This window comes from Pan troglodytes, chromosome 6 (assembly GCF_028858775.2).
Source record: "Pan troglodytes isolate AG18354 chromosome 6, NHGRI_mPanTro3-v2.0_pri, whole genome shotgun sequence".
In the NCBI taxonomy this organism is placed as follows: Eukaryota; Metazoa; Chordata; class Mammalia; order Primates; family Hominidae; genus Pan; species Pan troglodytes.
This window is the reverse complement of record NC_072404.2, coordinates 54,225,080-54,246,222: the sequence shown is the minus strand read 5'-3', so window position 1 is coordinate 54,246,222 and position 21,143 is coordinate 54,225,080. Positions and strand designations below refer to the sequence as shown.

At 41.9% G+C, this 21,143-nt stretch overlaps 1 protein-coding gene across 4 annotated transcripts in view; it reads right to left on the bottom strand.

The window, feature by feature from the left end:
- The window catches only part of ABCA13 (ATP binding cassette subfamily A member 13), a 477,235-nt gene that overhangs the window by 226,057 nt on the left and 230,035 nt on the right, over nt 1–21,143 (bottom strand). For all 4 annotated transcript variants that reach the window (XM_009442731.5, XM_016957445.4, XM_009442734.5 and 1 more), the window contains exons 39-41: nt 17,650–17,846; nt 10,842–10,999; nt 8,999–9,229 (exon numbers count right to left, since the gene is read on the bottom strand). In XM_009442731.5, the coding sequence (XP_009441006.5) occupies nt 8,999–9,229; nt 10,842–10,999; nt 17,650–17,846 (586 nt within the window). The remainder of the gene's footprint in view (nt 1–8,998; nt 9,230–10,841; nt 11,000–17,649; nt 17,847–21,143) is intronic.

The following is a 21,143-nucleotide window of genomic DNA, read 5'->3' as shown; positions in this document are numbered from 1 at the left end:
GAAGCAGGAAAATGCTCAAAGAATGGGAGGCATGAGTTAAAAGGCACAAAAACCAGCTTGAAGGACCTCCCACTGGCTCAACTTGGTATGACATGAGCCTCAAAGTAAATAATGACCCTACTGAATTGTAACTCATTGAGTAGAATAGAATGCTATGAGTGGCTCCTTATATAAATAGGTCAATGGGATAAAGAGAGAGTTCTTTCTTACTGGACAACGCCAACTAAAACACATGGAAGGAATGATGGAATTAGAAAAATCGCCACTTGGCAAGTGCCGTAGTAATAATTTTTAATTCTGGCAAGGAACATCAGAAGATGCAAAAACAGGTGGGTAAGAAAAGTGGAATTTACAGAGTCTCAAAATATGTCCTCAAAAAAAAAAAAAAAGACAGAGAAAAGGAAATTAACTTAAGAGTGGGAAAGCCTGGCAGACACCACTTTCCACTTTACCTGGGAAAAAAGATCACCTCACTAGCCATGGGACAGATCAGCCTTGTGTAGCAGGCAGCTAGGAGCAGTGGGACACAGCATCACCCCTGGAATATGCCAGCTAAAAATGCATAACCTGACCAATCACAGCAAAATAGGGCAAACCCATACTGAGGCTCATTGTGCAAAATACGTGGTCTGGACTCTTCAAAAATATTGAGGTCATGAAAGTCAAGGAAACTGAGGAATTCTTGCAGATTGACAGTGACTAAAGAGGCATGCAACTGAGTGCAGCTCGTGATCCTGGACTGGATCCTTTTGCTCTTAGGGACATGAGGGGCACAATTGAAACTTAAATGGGCAAAGATTGTACAGGAATTCTTTTTTCTTAAAAATTGTTCTAAAAAAAAGTCAAAAAAAAAAAAAAAAAGATCAAGCCCTACATCTGAGGCCCAGGCTTTACCTCTTAATGCTGTGTAGGATGGGGCAACTGAGTTCATGCACCCAAGGAACTAGCATCCAGAACCTCCTTGGCAAAGGTACAAAGGGAACCCACTAATCAGTATTTAGCAAGCTGGAAGGAAAGAAACTTCCCATCTCAGGCAGGCTCACCAACATTTCTAAAACATTACTAAAAACTTCAAAACTATTAAAAAATACACTGCAAAAATTTACTCTGTTTGCATTATGCCAGAAAGTTTTGTCTTGGCTTCAGAGATTGCTGAAAATATATTCCATATGCAAAGCCAAGTCTTCTAGCTCTCTATGGTCTCATCCCACACAAAGTAAACATTGTAACTTGCCAGGATTGTCCTTAGGTCCAAGCATTGGAGTAGAAAGTACAGATGCCTTAATGAAACTGATGACTATCATGATTTCATTTTAAATCTCCATTTCACTAGCTTGTAGGTAAAGTTGGAGATCATAATTTATAGTAAGTGTATTCCAGTTTAGAAATAAAATATGCTTTTTAGCTGAAGAGCTCAACTGGAGAGTTAATTGGCAGGTCCTCCTCACTCCTGTAAAGTCATCAGGCAAAATGCAGATGAAGGAAGAGAAAAGCACCCTCAGCGCTACAACAGCCATGCTAACTGTGGATCAGTAACAGACATAAGAAAGGAAAGTCAATGCTCACCAAGTGTGAAGAGACAAAATTGGTTGAGACAGACATTTTATAGTCTCTACCAAACAAAAGAAGGTTCTCCAAAAGCCGCAATCTCTTTCCAATTTAAGATACCTTTCTCAAACAGCTCTAAATATGCCATTTATATTTTGTTAGATCTCATATACATTGTATATATAGTCCAGATTCTTTGCCCATGGTTGCCCTTAGAGAGATAATTTCTTTCTTAGCGTCCGTGTGTGTGAGAGATGTGGAAAAAGAGAGATACGTAAAATCTAGTAAATCAATATTTATTTAAGACCTATTATGTGCAAAGCACATACTAAATGTAGAAAGTAGAAATTACTGTAAGAAATTGAAGAAACATGTACTACATCTCCAAAGTAATTGAACAACTTGTTCTGTTGCTCCTCACTGACTAATGAGGAGTTCTTGCTGTTCTGGGGTGACTAACAGCAAGAACATGAATCCTGGATTTAAAAAATTGCAGAGGCATGTTACATGGAAGAATTATTCTTTTCAGAAGGTGGTGGGGATGAAACTCCTCTGTACTTTGATTGGAGTGGTGGTTCTACAACTCTATACGTTTGTCAAACTCATAGTGGATTTTACTGTAGGAATTTTACATATGAAGTACATAAATATATATTTTTTAAGAAAAGAGGGCAAAGAGGAGGAAGACTGAGAAATTTCCAAAAGGAATACGAATGGGTAAAGTACAAATACAAATATTTTGTAAAAGAAAGGTGACTACTAAACAGAAACAGAGATATTTAAGGAATATAGCATAATATGGTTTGGATCTGTGTCGTCACCCAAATCTCACGTCAAATTGCAATCCCTAATGTCCAAGGTAGGACCTGGTGGGAGGTGACTGGATCATGGGGGTGGAGTTTTCATGAATGGTTTAGCCCCATCCCCCTTTGGTAGTGTATAGCGAGTCAGTGAGTTCTTGTGAGATCTGGTTGTTTAAAAGTGTGTGACACCTCCCCACTCTCTCTTGGTCCTGCTCCTGCCACATAAGATGCCTGCTCCCTCTTTGCCTTCCACCTTCCATCCCCAGAAGCAGATGCTGCTATGTTTCCTGTACAGCCTGCAGAACCTTGAGCCAATTAAACCTCTTTTCTTTATAAATTACCCAGTCTCAGGTATTTCTTTACAGCAATGTGAGAATGGACTAATACATAACATAAAAAGAATTTTTAGAAGTTATTCTATAACGCAAGGTATTCTGTAACATTAAAATATAGACAGATTCAAATATAATTGGTGTCTAATCTGAAAATACACCACTGCATATGTGTTTTGGATATAAATAGTAGAAAAAATATTGATAATTCCTCATATTTATGTCACAATCCAGCAATATGTAACCTGCACTCAGTTTAATTATATGATTTGACCTAAACAAAAACTGTGTGTGGAAGATAGGGAAGATAAACCTACCGTAGGGATGAGAAAAATGAAGTTAACAAAGAGCTCTTATAACTCAACAATAAGAAAGCAAACAGCCCAATTTTTAAAAAGTGGGCCAGAGACCTAAAGAGACACCTCATTAAAGAATATATTCAAATGGCAAATAAGAATATGAAAAGTTGCTCCACATCATATGTCATCAGGAAAATGCAAATTAAGGCAGCAGTGAGATACCTCTACACACCTATTAGAATGGCTAAAATCCAGAGCTCTAACAGCACCAAATGTTGGCAAGAATATGGAACAACAGAAACTCCCATTCATTGCTGGTGGAAACGCAAAATGGTGCAGGTACTTTGGATGACAGTTTGGCAGTTTCTTACAAAACTAAAGACACTCTTACTGTAAGATACAGCAGTTGCAGTCTTAGGTATTTACCCAAGTAAGTTGAAAACTTATGTCCACACAAAAATCTGCACACAGATATTTATAGCAGCTTTGTTCATAATTGCTAAAACTTGGAAGCAACCAAGATGTCTTTCAGTAGGTGAATAGATAAATAGACTATGGTACATTCAGCCACTGAAATATTATTCAGTGGTACAATGAAATAAGCTATCAAGCCATGAAAAGACACAGAGAAAATTTAAATCCATGTTACTAAGATAAAGAAGCCAAATTGAAAAGGCTACAAGGGTTGTATGATTCCCAACTCTGCAACATTCAGGAAAAGGTAAAACTACGATGACAGTAAAAAGATCAGTGCTTGCTGAGGGCTGGGGCTGCGGGCAGGGAGGAATGACTAGGCAGAGCACAGGAGATTTTTAGGGCAGTGAAACTGTTCCATATCATACTATAATAGCAGATACATGGAATTATACATTCATCCAAACCCATGGAATGTACAACAGCAAGAGTGAAGCCTAATGGGCTGGATGGTGATGTGTCCATGTCGGTTCATCAATTGTAACAAATGAGCCATTCTGCAGGGATGTTGATAGTGGAGGAGGCTGGGGGCAAGGGAGGCAGAGGGACACAGAATGCACAATTTGTGCATTCTGCTCAATTTTGCTGAGAATCTAAAACTGCTGTTTAAAAAGTTTTTAAAATTAAAATAAATGAATAAATGTGGTTCCAGCCTAAGTGATTTGTCCAGATTGTCCCCGACAGGAAGTGATGAAACATAAATGCAAGTGTCAATGTTCTTGTCCTGATTCCCAGGCCCTTCCCATGGCAACCATGGGTTGAAGAAGATATGGGGCAGCAGGCCAGTTAGGAAATCCTAAATGTGACTAGAAGGCACTGGGTTTCTTTTGAAATGTTGAAAAGATTGAGGCATATGAAAAAAAAGCATCTAGGACACAAATGCATGTCATCATTTGGGGACTCTGTCATTTGACCCCGTCACAGATCTTGAGGGTTATCCCCCTGGACCCAGTAATTGCATTTCTAGGCATCAGTCTATGGAAAAGCTGGGGGATCCTGTTCTTCGGACTTGTATGGTCTCAATGGTAAAATCAAAACTTTAGAAACAACCAAAGTGCCTTAAAGCAGGGAGGGGAGGAACTACATAAGGACACATTTTTATAAAAGAAATTATGTCACCATGAACATCATGACTATGGGAAAAATAAAAACTGTTCAAGATAAATATTGTGAAATGGGTAACTCCTGTTTAAAAAAAAAAAGATATATGCAGTGATGCAGTGAGATTTCAAGACTGGTTTAGAATTCTGAGCATGGAAGGACTGAAGTACAGCAAGCTCTTAACAGGCCCGAGCTCTGTAGGGAAGAGAGTGGGGAAGGGGCAGACATCAGAAGGAGAAGCATGGACATGGGTCTGGGGCAGGTGGGAGGCTGGACCTGGAGGGTGAGGAAGCAAAAGGAGCAGCCTCTAAACCCCAAGACACACCCAGGTTGCAGCTCCAGCCTTGTCCTCTGGGAGCGCCTGCAGGAGGCTTCCCTCGGTCCCAGGGCACTCTCTGACTGGGGCTCCTCCCAGGGCATCTCATGCAAGTCCCTATCAAGCAGAACAAATGTCGTCTGTCTGTGTGTCATGCACTGTACTAGAAGTTTCTTCCCTTCAACCCTATGTTGTGGTTCCTTCCATGATTCCCAACCTACAGGTAAGGGCGCCAAGGTAGGGGAGTCATTCTGCAGTGAGGGAGCACCATGCATGGTCAAGCATGCAGACCACTCCCCGTGGCCCTGCAGGCTCTGTCGAGGCCCAGCTCTCTCAGCACCCCAGGGGGTGCAGAAGGAAACATGGAAATCTCAGTTTCTATTCCTAGGCAGAACCTATCAGACATAATGAATTCCTCATATTTAAGACTGATAGGAGCACTGGTGGCCTCTGTGGCCACAGTGACAGTTCTTCAAGTTTCAACAGGTTGCAGCTTTGTAGAGGCCTGTCTAAGTAGATTTTTACATTGATTTATCTAGTTTCTACTAAAATAACACTTATAAAGGAGATAGTGGCTTTAAAAGATTCTGCAGATAATACGAGCAACACAAGCACAGCAAACACGAAACAGCACAGCTGACACTTTCTTACTCCTGTGGGATCTTCATTTTAGTCTCAGATGTGACTAAAAATTCCGACAGACCTGAAAATTAGGGAGGAAAGAAGGATGTAGGCAGGAAGGAGGAAGGGAGGCAAAAAGAGAGAGGTAGGGAAGGAAGGCAGGAAGGAAGGGAATCACTAAGAAGAATACTGAAGTATCTTATTTACATGTGCTATGGTTATGAATAAGCCTCTCCCTAAATGTATGTTTTACCTGGAGATATTATTGATTGGTCATATATGCCACAAAAATTAACAAAACAATTAAGAGTTAAACATCCACCCGTGATATAAAGGCTTTCCTCACCAGTTTTTTTTTCTGTGATATTTAAATTCATAAAATATTGAAGCAAAATGTTCCACAAAATTTCACTCTTCTTAATAATAAAAATTAAAAGTATTACCAAGGATTTCTCTTTTATTAACAACAAGCAAAATGCCACTTACGTAAAGGGAACACCCACTCTTCCTGTCGCATGTGTTTAATTGTAAATCAGTAAATACATTGGGGGTGAACACTCATTATTTCACTGATAAGTGTGCTTGGTCCATATTCCTACAGCATCTTCCTCCCTGCCCTGAGAGTCCAGTGAGCTTATGAATATGTTCAATTTATCTGTACAAGACGCCATACAACTAGTAAACAACCGGATTAACCCGGTGAATGATTAGAGAGACAGACATGAACATAAGAAGTCTGGGCTTTTTTGACAATTTCTCTCTATAACCCAAAAAAAAAATTATTTTATTTTTCTTTTCCAAGTGACCCAGGATGGCAAAACTACCCCTGGAAGCAGCGCCTCCTTCTGTCTATAGGGAAACTGACTCATGCCAGCTGACAGCTCTCAACTGTCCAAATGATTAGCTTCCAATATAATATTTGGACTTGTTATTCACATTTAAGAAGATAGTGACAACTGTGGTGCCTGACATAGCTGCATTCAAGTATGGTGCTTTAGTTAGCACCAGGCCTGTAAACCTACATCCTGACTCACGCAATCTGGGGAAAAGGGGCTTAGGAAATTCCTTCTTGTTCTACATTGGCCCAGGGAAGACTGCTGTCTCCCAAAAATTCCTGGAGGAAAGGTGCCTTTTGGGGGTATAGATGTTATTTAGCTCTGTGGTCACTCCAAAGCTACGGCAGCAACGTCTCATGCAATCCCACTATAAGTGAGAAAAGCCATTACCATTTTTGACAGACTTGTTCCAGGCATTTAATCATTATTGTTACTCCTTGGGAAACCATGCAAACTGTTCTGATTTTTCCATTTTAAAGATCAAAATCTTGGTGCCAGGTGCAGTGGCACACACCTACAGTCTCAGCTACTTGGGAGGCTAAGGTGGGAGGATCACTTGAGCCCAGGGGTTCCAGACCAGCCTGAGCAACACAACGAAACCCTGAACATATATATATGTTTTATTAAATATCTATGTATTATTATATGTAATATATGTATATGTATGTATATTATATGTTACATATGTATACATATGTATATTATGTGTAATATATATGTATTATTTTATTAAATAATAAAATATTCATTTTATATTAAAAATATAGCTGGATGAATCTTTGGAAAGGTTCAGCACATTGTTCACTTAGAAAATATTTATTAAGCAACCACGAGTGCCAGTAACTGTCCCGGGCACTGCTGCTATAGAGGTGGGCAGAAAAGATACAAGCACTCACAGATCTCAACGTCCATGGGAGAGACAGAGAAGCATGCATAACAAGTTGGGAGAAGTGTCATGAAGAAAAGCTTCAGAGTGCAGTGAGGGCGGGTGGTGGGAACATGGAACAGAATTGATGCTGAGGAATCTGGGAATCCGCTGCAGAGGCGCCGTTCATGTCAAGACTTGAAGAATGAAAATAGGAGACAGCCAGACAAGAAAAGATGCAGTGACCGCATCCTTTGGCTTAGAAAACAGCTCCTATTCATCGTGTGTGTTTATTAGGCTGCTTTTTGTTTGTCTCTTGCACTGTAACTTGCTCTATTAAAACGCAGTGGGAATGGATGGACTCCAGTCCTGATGATGCATGCAATACAGAGCATCAACCACAAAGGCATGGGCTCATTTAGAGAACTTGACTATCAGAAACCCTAGGTCTAAGTAGAGCTCACCATTTACGACCTTCGTGATTTGGGGTAAAGAAATTGGCCTATGTGAGCCTCAGCTTACTCAACCTTAAAATAGGAATAATAAGTTACGGAGTTTCAGGGGAACCAAATACATTCTATGTATAAAAGTACTTTGTAATTTTTTTTTATGTTTCACAATCTTTTATGACTATTTATTCCAGACAAAACTTGTGGTGGGGGCTATCTACTTGGGACCACACTGATTTATCACACAAAAGATTGCCTTTCCTCCTGCGTCACTAACCCAAGGAATCAATTCCAAAACACAACTGAATGTTCAGACTTTGACTTTTGCAGATTTTTAAAAATTTTAACTTGCAGCACTTGATGTTTTGAAAACCTGTGACATTTTATATAAATAATAGCAATGTAAAATTAGGGCTCAAATACTGCCCACACAGAGAGCCAACCTCAAGAACCCCAAACAAGGCATGCCTCAGGTTGGGTCACACAACGTAGCAATGTCCTCCTGGAGGAAACGCCTATTTCTGCCTGTTGTTAAGTGTACTCTATGAAGAACCCACATGGAGTGTTCTCATCCACCTCAGATCCAGGTAGAGAAAAGTGGGACTTGGGGGATGGGAGCTCACCAGGCGTCTGCAGTGTTCCCGTGCTAAACCCTCTCACATCACGGATACCCAGCATGGGGCCAGAGGCTCCCAGACAGAAGCAGAAAGAGGAGGGCATCTCTACATGAAGAATTACAACCAGCAATCAACCACTACTGACAACTGTTTAAACACCTCATGATTCTGAATTAAAGACACCAAGCTTCTCAACTACAAGAATGCTAAAAGAGGCCGGGTGCATGGGCTCACACCTGTAATCCCAGCACTTTGGGAGGCTGAGGCGGGCGGATCATGAGGTCAGGAGATTGAGACCATCCTGGCTAACATGGTGAAACCCCATCTCTACTAAAAATACAAAAAATTAGCCAGGCGTGGTGGCGGGCGCCTGTATTCCCAGCTACTCAGGAGGCTGAGGCAGGAGAATGGCGTGAACCTGGGAGGCAGAGCTTGCAGTGAGCCGAGATAGTGCCACTGCACTCCAGCCTGCACTACATCTCAAAAACAAAAACAAAACAAAACAAAAAAGAATGCTAAAAGAATGCCATTTCACTTAAAGGACAATTGCCACCTGTCAGGCCTGTTAAGGTTAGTTATTGGCATCTAGTATGCTACCAATCAGAAATCAAATGTAAATAAAAGTGCACACTCCTCCCCCTTACCCACATCTCCTCCCTTTACCCACATCTCTTCATTTAATGTAGAATGGCCAAAAAAGCATAAATAATTAAAACATGCTTCAGTTTTCTTAGTACCTCTTCTAAGGTGGTGTCTGAGATCCCATAGCCCGTCAGTTGCAGCTGATGCAGGTTCTCATCCAGGGCCTGGAAGAGCCCTTTCAAGCAGGCCTTGTCTGTGTCCTTTGGAATGGTGTAGGTCAGCTCACTTCCACTGCTGTCTTTGAGAAATGCTTGTGGAATATAGATCTTTATCAGGGATGTAACACAAGCCATGTCTTTCAGATCATGGGCCTCCAGAACAGAAGGCTATCCATAAAAAAAAGGAAAAAAGAAACCAGTAAGGAATGTTAATCCATATATACATCAATTGATTTCATGTATATCCATAAGCAAATTATTTCAAAACTCCATTTCAAAGCTTAAATGAAATATCACACTTAAGCAATAGGCTTCTCAATGACATCTTGTATTTTTTTCTTTCTTTTTAAAAAATATAAATCTGCAGTGATAAACCTTGTGAGGCCACACCCACATGCCCCCCAACATGCCCGTCTTAGCTACTGGGCCTGCCATGGCCAGCCTCCAGAGGTTTGTATTCATGAAGTGCCCCCCCGTCCACTGGGAGAGTCACAAAGAGATCCTGGGCCTAGCACTGAACCGCAGAAAACTGGGTTGAAGGAGTCTTAAAAGGGAGACAAGAATTCTCAGCCAAAGAAGAAAGGAGCCACCTGGGGATAATGACATTCACGCTGAATGAGAGAGGAAGCAAACAGGAACCTTGGCTCAGAGGTGAGGGAAGACTTTTTGTGGGCCACCAAGGGTCAAATACAGTCATCAAGAGTGGAGAGGTGATTTCCCACACACCCTGAATCCCAGCCCCAGAGTCACCGCTTCCTGCCCCCGGTTGACACAGGCAATGATGACTACAGATGTGACACAAGTTCAGCCTCTCGGGCCAGACTCCACTTGCTCTATACCCTCACTACTCTCTTGTATTCTGGCAAAGTTTTAGCCTCTAGGAGGGTAATATCGTTGTCAAAAAAATATTTCTAGGCCGGGCACGGTGGCTTACGTCTGTAATCCCAACACTTTGGGAGGCCGAGGTTGGTGGATCACCTGAGGTCAGGAGTTCGAGACCAGCCCGGCCAACATGGTAAAACCCCATCTTTACTAAAAACACAAAAATTAGCCGGGCCTGGTGGCATGTGTCTGTAGTCCCAGCTACTCGGGAGGCTGAGGCAGGAGAATTGCTTGAATCTGGAATGGGAGGTTGCAGTGAACAGAGGTTGTACCACTGCACTCCAGCCTGGGCAACAGAGCAAGACTCCATTGAAAGAAAAGAAAAGAAAAGAAAAGAAAAGAAAAAGAAGGAAGGAGGAGGGAGGGAGGAAAGGAAGGAAAGAGAAACAGAAAGAAAGAAAGAAAGAAAGAAAGAGAAAGAGAAGGGAAGGGGAGAAAGAAAAGAAAGAAAAGAAAAGGAAAGAAAGAAAGAGAAAGAAAGAAAGAAGGGAAGGGGAGAAAGAAAAGGAAAGGAAAGGAAAGGAGAGAAAGAAAGAAAAAAGAAAGAAAGAAAAGAAAGAAAGAAAGAAAGAAAGAAAGAAAGAAAGAAAGAAAGAAAGAAAGAAATTTCTAGAACACATAGGTCATATACTTCCTGGCCCTGACACTCACAGCAGCTCCTGTTATCTATCAGGTAATTCTGACTCCTCATGTATTTTCTCCTGGCGGTCAAAATGCATGCTTGGGTTCCCAGAGGCTTGCTCCCTGCACAGGCCTGGGGCCACTTATTTTGGCATGTGGGCCATCGTGCACAGAAGGCCTCCACTGAGACGTTATTACTATGTAACTGTCACCACTTGTTTCTTACGCCACAGACAGAAATGGGACTTCAGTGAGATAGAATGGTTGCACTCCTTACCTGCCTCGTGAGTGTCAGGCGGAGCCCCTGGCCATATGCCTCCTTCAGGCAGAAGGGAGGACCGCAGCACCTGAGCCTCCCATGCTGGAGGACGGCCACGCGGTCACTCAGCGCTTCGGCTTCGTCCAGGTGGTGGGTTGTGAAGATGATCGTACGACCTGGGTCCAAGCACAGGGTGCATCAGCACCAGGAGGACAAAGGCCCCAGGAGGACCTTCCCTCCTTTCCTCAGGATGGGAGATCCAGGGCACAATTTAAAGATCCTCACCAATTTTCAAACTGAAAAAAATTGAAATGCGTCCTGCAGGAAGGACTTAGTCAAGGCCACTTTGCCAGTTCGAGGCCCTGAAACTCTTTCCTCTACAGTAGTTTCCACGGATCTCCCATCCCCACCCCCATGAACAAAAGTAGGTGCTCTGCCAGGCACGGAGAGTGAAACTGGGGGGCAAAACAGAGTGCTTGTGCACAGCCCCCTGTTCTCTCTGTCTTTGAAGCAGATCACTGAATGAACGGAGAGAATAAATTAAAAAAAAAAAAAAAGCTGGGTGGTTATCTCTCTCCTCAGATACTAAAGTCCTCTTCCTCATCCTTTTTTTTTTTTTTTTTTTTTGAGATAGAGTCTTGCTCTGTCTCCCAGGCTGGAGTGAAGTGGCACCAACTTGGCTCACTGCAACCTCCACCTCCCAGGTTCAAGCGATTCTCCCTACCTCAGCCTCCAGAGTAGCTAGGACTACAGGCGCATGCCACCATGTCTGGCTAATTTTTTTTTTTTTTTTTTGGTATTTTTAGTAGACATGGGATTTCATCATGTTGGCCAGGCTGGTCTTGAACTTCTGACCTCCGATGATCCACCCACCTCGGCCACCCAAAGTGTTGGCATTACAAGTGTGAATCCTCCATGCCTGGCCCTCCTCATTCTTCTTTGGATGACAAGGGAGATGTATGTAGGGAGAAGGCTATATTTTATGGAAGCGCAATTGAATAAGAAAATCATAGCACTGAGTTAAGGCAGAAATCAGTGATAAAAAAGTGGTCTGAAATGGCCATGGTATACATTGATACCCTTTGGAATCAGGGATGATGTAACCACACGTATTCATTATTCCAAGTAGCAGCATCAGAACATGCAATGCCTTCCTGGAAAAGCTCACAGTAGCCATGACCCACAGAGAGGAGAGTATGTTGTGGGTGATGGACACAGGGAGCCAGGGTGGAGGGGGACTTGGGTGTTCCTGGCAGGAAAGTCATCAGTGAGCCCAGTGGGCATGGCTTCCTTTGGCAGAAACCAATATTAAATTCAAATGTTTTCTCTAAGCATTCTAGCATCTTGTCAAGTTTTACGACTTTTGCTTGTAAAGAAGAAGCCTCAGATTTAGCTTTAGCAGAGCAGAGGCCAAAGAAACTAGAAGATATTTTGGTGAAGTTGATTCAGTTATGTAAAAAGATGTTGCTGCTTTTAGCTTCGACACTCCTATTGGCTTTCACTGAGCCCCATTCAACCTGTTCCATTTTATTAAATAGAAAGAAACGCATTGATTGATTCTTGTTCCAAAGGTAAATTTTCAAAGAGAGAAGGCTAAACATGTCTTTAACTCTACTCAAGTAAATGTTTGAGGTTGTGAATATGCTAATTACCCTGATTTGATCATTACACAACGTGTTCATGTGTCAAAACATCACACTGTAACCCATAATTGGAATGTAGATGGAGCTCAAGGCCATCATGCTTAGCAAACTAATGCAGGAACAGAAAACTAAACACCGCATGTTCTCACTTATAAGTGGGAGTTAAGTGATGAGAACACATGGAGACATAGAGGGAACAACACACACTGAGGTCTACCAGATGGTGGAGGGAGCCGGGAGGGAGAGGATCAGGAAAAATAATGAATGGGTACTAGGCTTAATACCGGAGCAATGCAATAATCTGTACAACAAACCCCTGAGAAACAAGTTTACCTACATAACAAACCTGCACATGTACCCCTGAATTTAAAATGTAAGTAAAAAAATCAAAACAATAAACATATGCAATTATCATGTGTCAATTAAAAACAAAATGCAAGTAGAAAAAATAACAATAATAGAGGAGACACCTTAAAAGACTAAGACTTTCAATACATTAAAAAAAAGATGCATTTACAAATAAACTATGGAACGTAGACACAAAAGCAATAGAGCTTGAAGGTCCACAATGACCAGTTCTTGCACATATATGTCCCTGTCCCCACACCCAAGGCCAAGCTCCTTGCATGTTAGACCTTTGAGGCTAAGAAAATTTGCTTAATCCCTGATCTAGGATTAAAGGCAGTTTAGATCATCTGATTAGAGCTATCATGTAGTTCAGATGATACATTCCCATACAATGAAGTCTAAAAATAAAAGTCAACTAGAATCTAAATTCCCAAAAGAGAAGCAAAGAGTAGAATGGTTGTTGCCAGGAGCTGGCGGGGCAGGGAGCAGGGAGGGAGGAGAAGGAGGGAGATGTTAGTTAAGGGATACAAAGTTTCAGTGACACAAGATGAACAAATTCTAGAGATCTATTGTACAGCATGGTGACTACAGTTAGTAATAATGCATTATATACCAGAAAATTGCTGAGATTAGATCTTAAGTGCCCTCAACAACAAAAGGGTAAATATGTGAGGTGATGCACATGTAAATTAGCTTGATTTAATCATTCCACAATGTATACGTACATTTGTCCCGTGGTATCTGTGGAGCATTGGTTCTAAGACCCCTGAAGATACCAAAATCCCTATGTAAAATGGGGTAGTATTTGCACATAACCTAAGTGCATATACTTTAAATCATCTCTAGATTACATATAATACCTATTAATAATATAATGTACATACCATTTAAATAGTTGTTATATTGGGAGGCCGAGGTGGTGGATCACCCGAGGTCAAGAGTTAGAGACTAGCCTGGCCAACATGGAGAAACCCCGTCTCTACTAAAAAATATAAAAATTAGCTGGGCTTGGTGGTGCACACCTGTAATCCCAGCTACTTGGGAGGCTGAGGCAGGAGAATTGCTTGAGCCCAGGAGGCAGAGGTTGCAGTGAGCTGAGATTGCACCATTGGGCTCCAGCCTAAGAGACAGAGCAAGACTCCATCTCAAAAAAAAAGTTGTTATACTCTATTATTTTTATTTGTATTATTTTTATTGCTGTATTATTATTTCTTATTGGCTTTCTTTCCCTGAAAAAAAATTTTTTTTTGACACAGTCTCACTTTGTCACCCAGGCTGGAGTGCAGTGGCACAGTCTCAGCTCACTGCAACCTCCACCTCCTGGGTTCAAGTGATTCTCATGCCTCAGCCTCCCAAGCAGCTGGGACTACAGGCATGCACCACCACACCTGGTTAATTTTTTTGTATTTTTAGTAGAGACAGGGTTTTGCCATGTTGGTCAGGCTGGTCTCGAACTCCTGACCTCAGGTGATCCACTTCTCTCGGCCGCCCAAAGTGCTGGTATTACAGGCATAAGCCACCGTGCCAGGCCTTTCCCTGAATATTTTTGATCCGAGGTTGTTTGAACCCATAGATGCAGAACCCATGGATATAAGGAGTCAACAGTGTATCAAAACATCACTCTATACACCACAAATACACAATTTTCATTTGTCAATTATACTTTAATGAAGCTGGGAAAATAAATAAATAAACTTCCAAAGAATTTCAATTAAGTTTGCAGGCATTTGACCCTTGATGACTTTTTAGTGGCTGTTAAGGAAATTCAAGACACATCCAAAGCCTCAGAGAGCAATATATATATATACATATATTTTATTTTTATTTATTTTTTTTTTTTTTTTTTGAGACGGAGCCTTGCTCTGTCACCCAGGCTGGAGTGCAGTGGCACGATCTCAACTCACTGCAACCTCTGCCTCCCGGGTTCAAGTGATTCTCCTGCCTCAGCCTCCCAAGTAGCTGGGACTACAGGCATGCACCACCATGCCCAGCTAATTTTTGTATTTTTAGTAGAGACGGGGTTTCATCATATTGGCCAGGATGGTCTCGAACTCCTGAGTTCAAGTGATCCGCCCATCTTGGCCTCCCAAAGTGCTGGAATTATAGGCATGGGCCACCACGCCCGGCCTCAAAGAGCAATGTTACTGTTTTCCCCAAGACACTGCTTGACTGTTTCTCTCTCTGATTCAGATGATATGTTCCTCCAAAAGCTGCGCTTCCCACATTCACCCCTTGTCTATTTTAATAATAATAATGATAACCTGTCATTGATTGAGCGCCCACATGGCAGATACAGAACTGTGCACTTTCACATACAACTGTGCCCTCTCACATCCTATGAGATGGTACAATCGTCTCTATTTGCAAATGAGAACACTGAAGCTCAGAAGCATTTGATCATTTCTGCAGGGTCACATGGGATTTGTAGAGCAAGTGCATACCCCAGAACAGAAATTTAGTTGAGATGTGCCAGTTTTCACTGGTATTTTTTGCTTCCTTATTTATTTTTCCATGGGAGACACAGAAATACTGGTACCAGGGCTGATCAAGAGCCCTCACTGTACATAACTAAGCAAGAAACACACACAAAATTCCAGGTAGACTGAGCCCCACTGCACTGGTATTCCGACAGAAGAGCTCTTTCTTCTCAGAAGGAAGTGTTTGTTTCTGCACAGTCCTTAGATCTGTCTCACAGAGCTGTATGATTACCTAGAGGTTTGGGCTGCTTCAGAGATGGCTATACATTTTGATTCTTGAAAACACATTTTTCTTCCAATACCGCCTATCTAATCACTTACATACTATTGATTTTGCACTTCAGTCAGTGCAGGGATGATTTCAAAAAAGTCCTCCAAAGACAAAAAAAATTGCTAAACAACGAAGGACAGTGAGAAAATATTTGGTTTGTAACAACAGAAACTGAAGAAAACTGTTTCTGAGACTTTCATTGTATCTATTTTTCTGTCTAAAATAACCTTCGTGCTCATTACAAAAATGTTCTGTCAGCTAAACCTTTGAGACTCCAGCTCTAATTTTTAAACTAAACAAGAGTAGTGGGCTTGTGGTATTTAATTTGCACCACAATTCACAGGTGCAGAGACAATGTAATCTATTTGTCTATCTCCCATTGATCTCCTGCATCAGTCCCCAGCCAGGGTAGCGCACAAATTGTTTCGTCCAGTTTAAATCGTTTCATCTCAAAATTTAATCAATCTTTTGAAGTGGTGGTCAGTATCCCATGTCTGCCCTTTCTATGTCTTTCCCCAAGAGGCACTTAGGTAAATGGAGTCAGGAGTCTTGGTGATCTCGTGGCAATGGGGAAGGGTTCGAATCTTTGGGTGCAATGTGGTCAGGGTCATCTGGTGTCTGGGTGTCAACCAAGACCACATGGCACTGTCTGCCTCCCCACCTTGGCATTTGTAGCTTGGACTCCAAAGGGGTCAGGCCAGAGCAGAGTGCTCCCAGGCTGTCTAGGCCTCACAGTAGGTCCTGCTGACTGCAGATGGCTGAATCTCTGCCCTGGCTTCCAGCCAGCTAGCTCCAAGGGGTCCCCTACTTCCATGGCAGCATCCCTAGCAAGCCCTGTCTTTCAATGTCAAAGTTCATGGGCATGAAAAGGTAGGGAATACCAGCCCTCAGTGCCTCACTGGGTCCTGGATTTCTGCTAAGCCTCTTGAACTCCGATGTGGCTGCACCATGATTGAGGAGCCAGCACCGCAGATGTGGCCTGCACTTTTCTAGTGCAATTGCCCAGGCCAGGCCAAAGCCCAGAGTGGAACAAAAAGTCACATCTGCTTGCTCAATTTTCCCACTTCTATCTGTCTTCTCCTTCCATAATTCCAACAAAATTGTGGGACAGAAAGAAACAGATTGTTCTTCAATGCTCCCTTTAGTTATTTTTCTCCTTTCTGACTCCAGCCTATGGTTAAGCTTTAAGTGACAGACTGGAGTACCTTTTCTACTCCAAAGATAGAATTTGATGGTCCAAGACTTCTGGCCTCAGCCCTCTATATGCTAAGAAAAAGAAGGGCTCTTTCTTGTTATTTTTCCTTTATTTCTTCATTTGCAAATCCTAGTTCACCTCCAGGGAAATGGAGACTTTAGGTTAAGTCAGAAGAAAATTTTATACTCAAAAGGCAAAAGAAAAAGCAAAATAACATTTTATGAGAATCTGTATTAATCCTGCCACTGATGCCTCTACACTTATTTACCAGCACCAAGATGTGTTTTACTGTTGCTATGTTTCTTTCCAAAAGGGAGTATTCTCATAGAAAATACATAGAACAATGCTTCCTAGCTGTCAGGATTGCAGAAAGAATCAGAAGTTGGAAATTAGTAACTGCCCATCAAATGTCCTAAATTGGAAAGAAACAATAATAGATGTGAGAAATATGGACAAGAGGTTCAACATCCACCCTCAGTTCAGGAAACTTTCTCTGTAGCTACAAGTAAATCACATGCCCGTCTCTCTGAGCCTTCATTTCTTCATCTGAGACAAGGGAGGCTTGTCCTATGATCTGGGATGCCTCTTCTAAGAAACTATGCTTCCAGAAGAAGACAATTTTCCTTGAAATCATGTATGATAATGTATAATGTACATAGATGTCATTGGGGTTATTGAGTTAAAAGGTCAAACACAAAGTAAGCAATTCTAAGCACTATAGAGATGTTATCTAACGAATATATCCCTATAAGTGCTTTTAAAAATTTATATTTTTCTGAAAAGGATAATGTAGCCTCATTGGGATACAACTTGATTCTACTGTACAGTAGCAATGCATTTCCTGCAACACAACATTGTGGGAAGAGAAGGCAGAACGAGGCCCAGTGCCTACCTTCTCGGTACTTGAGCAGAATGTCCCACAGGCTATGCCGGGAGCAAGGGTCCACCCCACTGGTGGGCTCATCCAGAACCACGGTCCTCGACATGCCCATGAAAGCAATGCCAAGGGAGAGCTTCCTCTTCAGGCCCCCAGACAGAGCTCGGGTCTGTTTGTGCTGATGCTGAATTAAGTCCACATCCTGAAGAGTTCTGAAATTAGAAGAAAACATCACTCTTCTCCCTGAACACCTTAAAACTTTGCTTCTAATTTCGCTCCAGAAATAATGACTAACAGTGGCTGAAATCGTTATAAACCACAAATATATCACAGAGGTGTGGATGCTACACACACGTGAGTCTCACCAGAGCAGCATTGACTTTCTTCAGGTTCCGATGGAACCACGCCAAGGGACACCAACCGTGATGCAGACCAGCAATATCTGCCCAGAATTGTGCTTGGAAATGCTTGCATTGTCTCCTCTCTGGAGAAGCATGTCTCTCATTTCACTCATACCTTCTGCCAGGGAGGGCCCTGCATCCCTCTACATGGTATGGAGTATGGTGGAATGGCTGATGTACCAGTGTGGTCAGAAGAAGCAAGGCAGGCCCAGCTCTACTGCTCAGCAGAGAAGCCCTTCACTCCCTGGCCACTGTCCACTAAATCTGGATCACCCGACCTTCCTGATTAATGCAGATGTTCCAGTGAAATGCCACGTGCAAAGTATAAATTATCATTTGCTATTAATGTAAGAACAAGTGTCCTGTTCTGTTGCAGGGATCTTTCAGTCTTAGGAGTTCCAGATCTCAGATACCCATTGCAAAGCCTTCCCCATGTGAAACTTTACCCCTCTTCCAGGGATCCACTCTCTTTTCTCACAAATAACTTCCCTCACCACTGTGGCCCTGTTAACTCTACAGGAATACTTACTGCCCTCATCACCTACTTACCATCTTACTCATTGTTAGAGACCCAGTTTAAACAATGCCTTCCTGAAACCTTCCCTTGACCACTCAAACCAAAGTGGAGTGTCTCCTCGGAGCTGCAGGCATGTTTCTACCTTCCTGATAGCCAGCAGCTGAAGTCATGGTGCCATTTTGCAGCCAGAGAGAAGGCTAGACAGGCAGAAGAGGATTTGACATGTTCCAGACAGTTGAGCTTCAAGAACAGTTGGGGCCTGGAACATTCCAGAATTCCAAGCAAAGAATTGGGTGAATCCCATTTTCTGCCTGATGACTAAGTAAATATTTCATGTAAATACTTCCCATCCTGACCTAGAAAGAGTTCAAGCCCACTTCTTAGGGTTTAGTGTTCACTCTGTGCACTTAATGTTTCATCCAAGTCTTATACTGCATTTTCTGCTGGTTAAATCTCAACCTAAATTTATAGTAATAATTTATGCTCCTGTTTTTCATGTGTTCCCAGTGTGGACAACACCCTATTGGAAGGAGGAAGACAAATGCTTCCATTTCACCAGGTAACTGCCTAGCCCTGCAATCTCCCAACACATTCCCAGCTGCGAGATTCCAATCTAGCAGAGGAGGTCTATCTATTAAGCCGAACTTAGCACATTAACCAGAGATCAGTCAGCAGAGAAGACAAATATACAAGAAAACAAGTCAGTAAGATGTCAGATGTTCTCAAACGTGCATGTTCTGGTTACCTTTCTGTGTTCAACCCCAAACCCCTCCTTCTTCATTTCTTCCATTGGCACTACTTGGGATGTCTATGGTACCCTCCGGGGTGGCCCCACGCTGCTGCCTCATTGTGCACCCTAAGCAAGCTGGAAGCCTACCTCCTCTTTATACACCTGGGATTGAACTTCAGGAATGCTTCTGGCCCCCTGCCACTTTGTCCCCACCTGTGCAGTCCTTCACAGAACCTTCACTACACAGGTATCAAACAAGATGTAAGCAAAAGGGACCAACCATGCTTCTACAATCAAATTTATGCAAAGAAGCTGGGGCCTGCTCTCTATTATATCTTATGCAACTGGTTAGCGTTAAACTGACCAATCTGGTTCACTCTGTATTTTTACTTCTGTTTTTAGTGGAGGCCTGTTTTCCTGATGCACTTTGAACTTCAATATACAAACACATTTTATGGACAATTTTGCTCCCCATCGTGTGTGTGTGTGTGTGTGTGTGTGTGTGTGTGTGTGTGTGTTTTAAAATTCTTGAAGCCAACAGCAGTAGGTAATAATGATAGGGTGGAGGGAGTGAGGATGAGGGTATTTCATTCATGTGTATTTTATAAATTCTTGCAAGATTGCACAAATGGTCTATAGCATCATAGGTGCTGGTTGCATATTGGGTATAAAGGTAGGGGCATCAAAGAGCAACGAAGCACAGGTCCTTCTGCAGGAAATCAGAGTTATCTAGAGAAATCATGTGTATATATCCAATTAGGACACAATGAGATAAATGTTACAGATGAAGTATAATCAACGTGCTATGGGAAGCTCACAGGAGATGGTGAGTTATTGGTCTTGGAGAGGTCCAACTTAAAGTAGAACTTTCTATCACATCACAATACTGTAGAATCTATAATTCTGAAGAATATCATTCATTCATTTCATAAACGCTTTCCTACAGAGGAAATCCCAGTCACTTTATTTTATTTTTTAAATGTTAGCTCCAAGCCTGGATAATCATATTTAACATTTATTAGACATGTATCATACACTGGGTACTAGTCTAAGTGCTTTGTGTGTATAAATTATTATAATCCACATAACCTCCAAATGAGGGTCTTCTCATTATTAGAACCACACTGTATTTGGAAAACCCAAGAGAGAGATAGCATATATTGTTAAAAGCTTTCTAAGTGGAAGAGCTGCATTTAACCACTAGCACTCTGAAGCCAGAATACACACTGGCATCCACTGGGTCCCTGTGACACGCATCATATGTACCTGTTAAGTGTCTCACTCCCCACATGGACTGGGGCTTCCCCAAGAACAAGCCCCTTTACTTATTATGTCTGTTTTCCCAGAACCAGGCATGGAGGCTGAAGATAATTAGCACTCATGGTATTTTAATCAGTGAATATAGTATCCACTAAGGTCAATGGAAGTAAAAGTCCTTGACTTATTTTGTACAGAATGACACATTCCTAGGACTCTAAGCCACTGAGGCATTGGCCAGGGTCAGCAAAACAATGTCTGAACACCTATCATTGCAGCAGGAAGAGAACCCCATTGCAAAGCCCAGTCATTTCCACTCTGCTGGTTTCTGGGCATTGTTCATATGCTTAGAGTGGACTTAAAAATTAAAGAAGACAGCAATTTGTAAACACTGGCCAGAAGTTTTTAATCTGTTGAATTTTTTTTAATTTTAAAGTTATTTAGAGGCTAGTGTTTTTCTAGTTACTGATCTTATACATATCAAAAAGAAGCAAATAATTTTTTCAAAGTTACATTTCCAAATTCCTTCTCAAAAGGACAGGATAATCCTCTAATTGAGAACATTGCTAGGCAGCAGGGAAAGGAGGAAAAGATATTTTCTCCT